At 43.6% G+C, this 3,464-nt stretch overlaps 1 protein-coding gene across 1 annotated transcript; it reads right to left on the bottom strand.

Moving 5' to 3' along the window:
- Positions 1-1,111: 1,111 nt before the first annotated feature.
- On the bottom strand, positions 1,112-3,368 carry SAT1 (spermidine/spermine N1-acetyltransferase 1). Its single transcript, XM_009998486.1, has 4 exons — positions 3,276-3,368; positions 1,973-2,074; positions 1,848-1,888; positions 1,112-1,618 (listed from the first exon to the last, which is right to left on the bottom strand). The coding sequence occupies exons 2-4, from the start codon at positions 2,049-2,051 to the stop codon at positions 1,448-1,450; spliced, it is 291 nt and encodes a 96-aa protein (XP_009996788.1). The 5' UTR covers positions 2,052-2,074; positions 3,276-3,368; the 3' UTR covers positions 1,112-1,447.
- Positions 3,369-3,464: the final 96 nt, after the last annotated feature.

Raw genomic sequence — 3,464 nt, 5'->3', positions numbered from 1 at the left:
TGCTAAATGCCCTGCACAACCTGCTGCTGGTGCTAGGCAGAGGAACATCTTGTTCTTAAATTAAAGTGGGGTTAACCACTGTTGAAGCAGTCTGTGCTCTCCAGAATGGGGAGAGATCTTCCAGGTGACACAAGATTTACACAGTGATCAAAATCAGTTTAAAACCTTGTTTTATTTAAACCAGTGCATGTTACTTGGCAATTAAATCTCTTCCTTCCCTTTGGAGTGAAAGCAGTGCTGGCCAAAAGCCTTTTATTGCGGGGTTACTGCAGAGCAAGAGGAGAATGGCACAAAACCTGCAGTTTTACCCACTTTCACCATCAACTTCTGAGAAAGGCAGACACAGTACCTGTCACAAAGCTCACAGGTTCGTTTCTCAGCTGATTTAAAAGTTGATGAGCAGCAGTTTTCAATGACTGCTGTACAAAGGTTTAAATACAGAGAACAAGTTTCTCACTGTTTAATACACACTTGATTACAGGCAGCTCACCACCACAGCACAGAAGCATGTGAAAACTCTGTGCAGTATCTGAAATCATGTCCATAAATCCAGATTACCAGGAGGATTTAAGTTCAGTTGTTTTAAGACTCACATAAGGGAGGTTTTTTTGTGGTTTATAGTGTTCTCCTACTGCTGACTACTCAAAACCTATTTTTGTAATTTGCTTTTAAGCTACAGCTAGGTGCCCCCCTCTCTTCAGGGCTATGAACACCGAGGTGCTCTGCAGATAACTGAAGGTCCCAAGGAGGCAACACCACAAGCTCAGATTTTTCTGGAGCTGCTCTCTAGACAGTGGAGAACAGCAGCCCAAATACAGGACTCTAAAAGAACCAACTGTAACTCCCAATTATGCTCACTTGCACAGAATGCTGTTGCACCACACAAGTAGCAGACTGTTCTCAAACCCCTCCAAGCTCTCAAGCTTCAGCACAATGCAGAATCTCACCACTGGGTCCTACAGGCACAGAAGTGCACCTCTGACCTCTCTGAGGCTGTGGTAAATCATGCTTCCCTTGTGAAAATGTATGGGTGAATGGGAGTCTTACTAAGTTGTAAGTTACCTCACTGAAAACTGAGAATTTGCAAGAATTAAAGTCCAAACTACTGACATGAAGTGAAAACTATTTATTTTTATAAAAGGCAATAATTAAAACAAACCCTACCAGTGTGTACATTGTACACATTTGAATGACACTTACAAGAATGAAGTTTTCATATACAAAGATTACAAGCCCACACTGGTAAAGGATGCATACAAGCACAGACTCAACTTCACAGGTGCCTCGACTCCAGATCACAGTACTCTATGACCACAACTGCATAGCATTTTCATTATTAGCATCCACACTACTTTATTCCACTACAAACTGTACACAGAAAGCAAGGAGGAGTTTATTCAGAGAGCATAGATATTCGCAGAAATAATTGATTCGCTGGAATAATCTCTCACTCTTCTGTTGCCATCTTCAAGAGATACTCTTTGTCGATTTTGAAGAGCCTCCACCCCTCCTCAGTGGACAGATCAGAGGCACCCCTTCTCTTATAGAACCTGATGGATGGTTCATTCCACTCTGCAACCAGGAAGTGCATGCTGCTGCAGCGGCACTTCACAGCGACCTGCAAAAGTGTGCAACACGTTTCAAACAGCCCCAGATGACAAGCCCAGTAAGAACTGGTGAGGCTACTTGGCAACTGTGTATCACCAAAAGTCATCAAGTTCATTCGTCAGTTATATCAGCACATGCTATTACAATTTTTTAAAGCCATCTCATGTCCTTTCACTTCCTTTAATTCCAAGCAGTGCTGAAGGAGCAGCTCTCATGCAGTTAGAACAGCAAGTACATACCTGACTCAAGTTCTTCAGAATTTCTGATCCAATGCCCAGTCCTATAAGAAAAACCATCACACAAGAAACTAAGTTAATTCTAAAAAAGCCCTATAAAAAGCAACCTATCTGATCCTAATACATACCTCTATACTCAGCCATCACATAAAAATCTTCAAGATACAGCAGTTTTCCAATCCATGGATCATAAGTGAAGTAATACATGGCAAAGCCCACAATGCAGTGTCCTGAAACAAAAGGTGTAACTTCAGCTACTATGAACTTTCAAGGCAAAACACTGAGTCTTACATGCATGTTTAAACATACAGATTTCTCTGTGACATGCAGACATTTGCTATTAGTTTAGAACTAAGAATGAAGTTTGCAGGTAAGCACACAACTGAACGTACGAGTTCTGACAGACTCGTACCAACCTAACAGAACGAAAACGGCCCTTGCCATGTCCTGAAGTCCTCAAAAGTATTATCACAGTAAGTGCTGAACACAAGGCTTTTTCTTCTACAAACGCATACCCTACTGATATATCAGTGCTTCCATTCTGGAATACAAGAGCTTTACACAGCAGTTCACAGCCTAGAAGACTGCCTCAACTCTGCTTCCTTAGCAACCAAAACAGTCTATCAACACTAAAGAACACTGCTCTTTTAATGTATATTCCTCAGGAACTACTACTGGGTGAGCAGGCATGTTCACAGGCCACCTTCAAACAGCAGCATTTCCAGCACCTCAACTTATGCTTCCACTGAGTGCACCAAATTCTTTTCTTTACCTTAAGCAGCATAAAGTCAAGGTAAGGAAAGCTGCAACTTCAATTGCAATTCTGTGGCTCAAGAGGGAAGAGAAAACACTCTTCCAACAGCAGCCCACTTAAAACCTACACCATGAGTTATTTATGTGTTTTAACTACACCTGCCACACTCTGCACATACTGCAAGAGAAGCGTGCAAACAGATTTCTGATCTATCGTGTCTGTTGCAAAGGTTTGGCAATAGCACTTGCCCCTGTAGACCTTACCTCATATTATGATCATCTACTTTATTGTGTAACGGATCTTTTAGTTACCTCCCCGCCCATCCATGTACACAGAAGGGCCATGTACATGGCGAAGCTAGAGACTGTAACCTGAAGATTGGGGACAAATTAAAGAAAAAAATGTGATTCAACAGGATTACATAATGGTAAGTCAGGGTCAAACAAGAAAAGCCATTTAATTACTTGGAGTCAAGCACGTTATGTTACACCTGATCTTCCCACGCCTCCAGCATTAGCAACTACTGCAGCAGAGCATCACTAGGTTACTGCAATTAACAGTCAGCCTGTTCCTCCTGACCCGAGTCACCGGTGGGACCTCACGGACAACGGGCAACACTAAGGCTGCGATGGCTCTCGCGCATTTAGCATCTAAAAGTAAGCACGGGGAAGCCTCACCTTCAGGCGACCACTGCTCTTTTGGCACTTCCGCGACCAGGCAGTGGTAGAAAGGGTGCTCGCCAAAGCCATCCTCTAGCAGTTCTAGGAAAGCAGAACAGACCGACCCCTGAGCTTCGGACGCGGCCACCGGGCATCCCTCCCGGCGAGCGGCTGCCGCCTCCCTCCCTCCCTCCCTGCCTACCTTTC

The sequence above is a fragment of the Chaetura pelagica genome, unplaced genomic scaffold, assembly GCF_000747805.2.
Source record: "Chaetura pelagica isolate M959 unplaced genomic scaffold, ChaPel_1.0 scaffold265, whole genome shotgun sequence".
Taxonomy (NCBI): Eukaryota; Metazoa; Chordata; class Aves; order Apodiformes; family Apodidae; genus Chaetura; species Chaetura pelagica.
Note: the sequence above shows the minus strand (reverse complement) of the source record. Positions and strands in the feature narration are given on the sequence as shown.

Excerpts from the sequence above, each read along its gene's own strand:
- SAT1 (XM_009998486.1), bottom strand. The coding sequence starts at position 2,051 with ATGTATTACTTCACTTATGATCCATGGATTGGAAAACTGCTGTATCTT. Across the intron at positions 1,889-1,972 it reads TGTGATGGCTGAGTATAGAG|GACTGGGCATTGGATCAGAA; the intron begins GTATGTATTAGG and ends TTTTTCTTATAG. Across the intron at positions 1,619-1,847 it reads TTCTGAAGAACTTGAGTCAG|GTCGCTGTGAAGTGCCGCTG; the intron begins GTATGTACTTGC and ends ACACTTTTGCAG.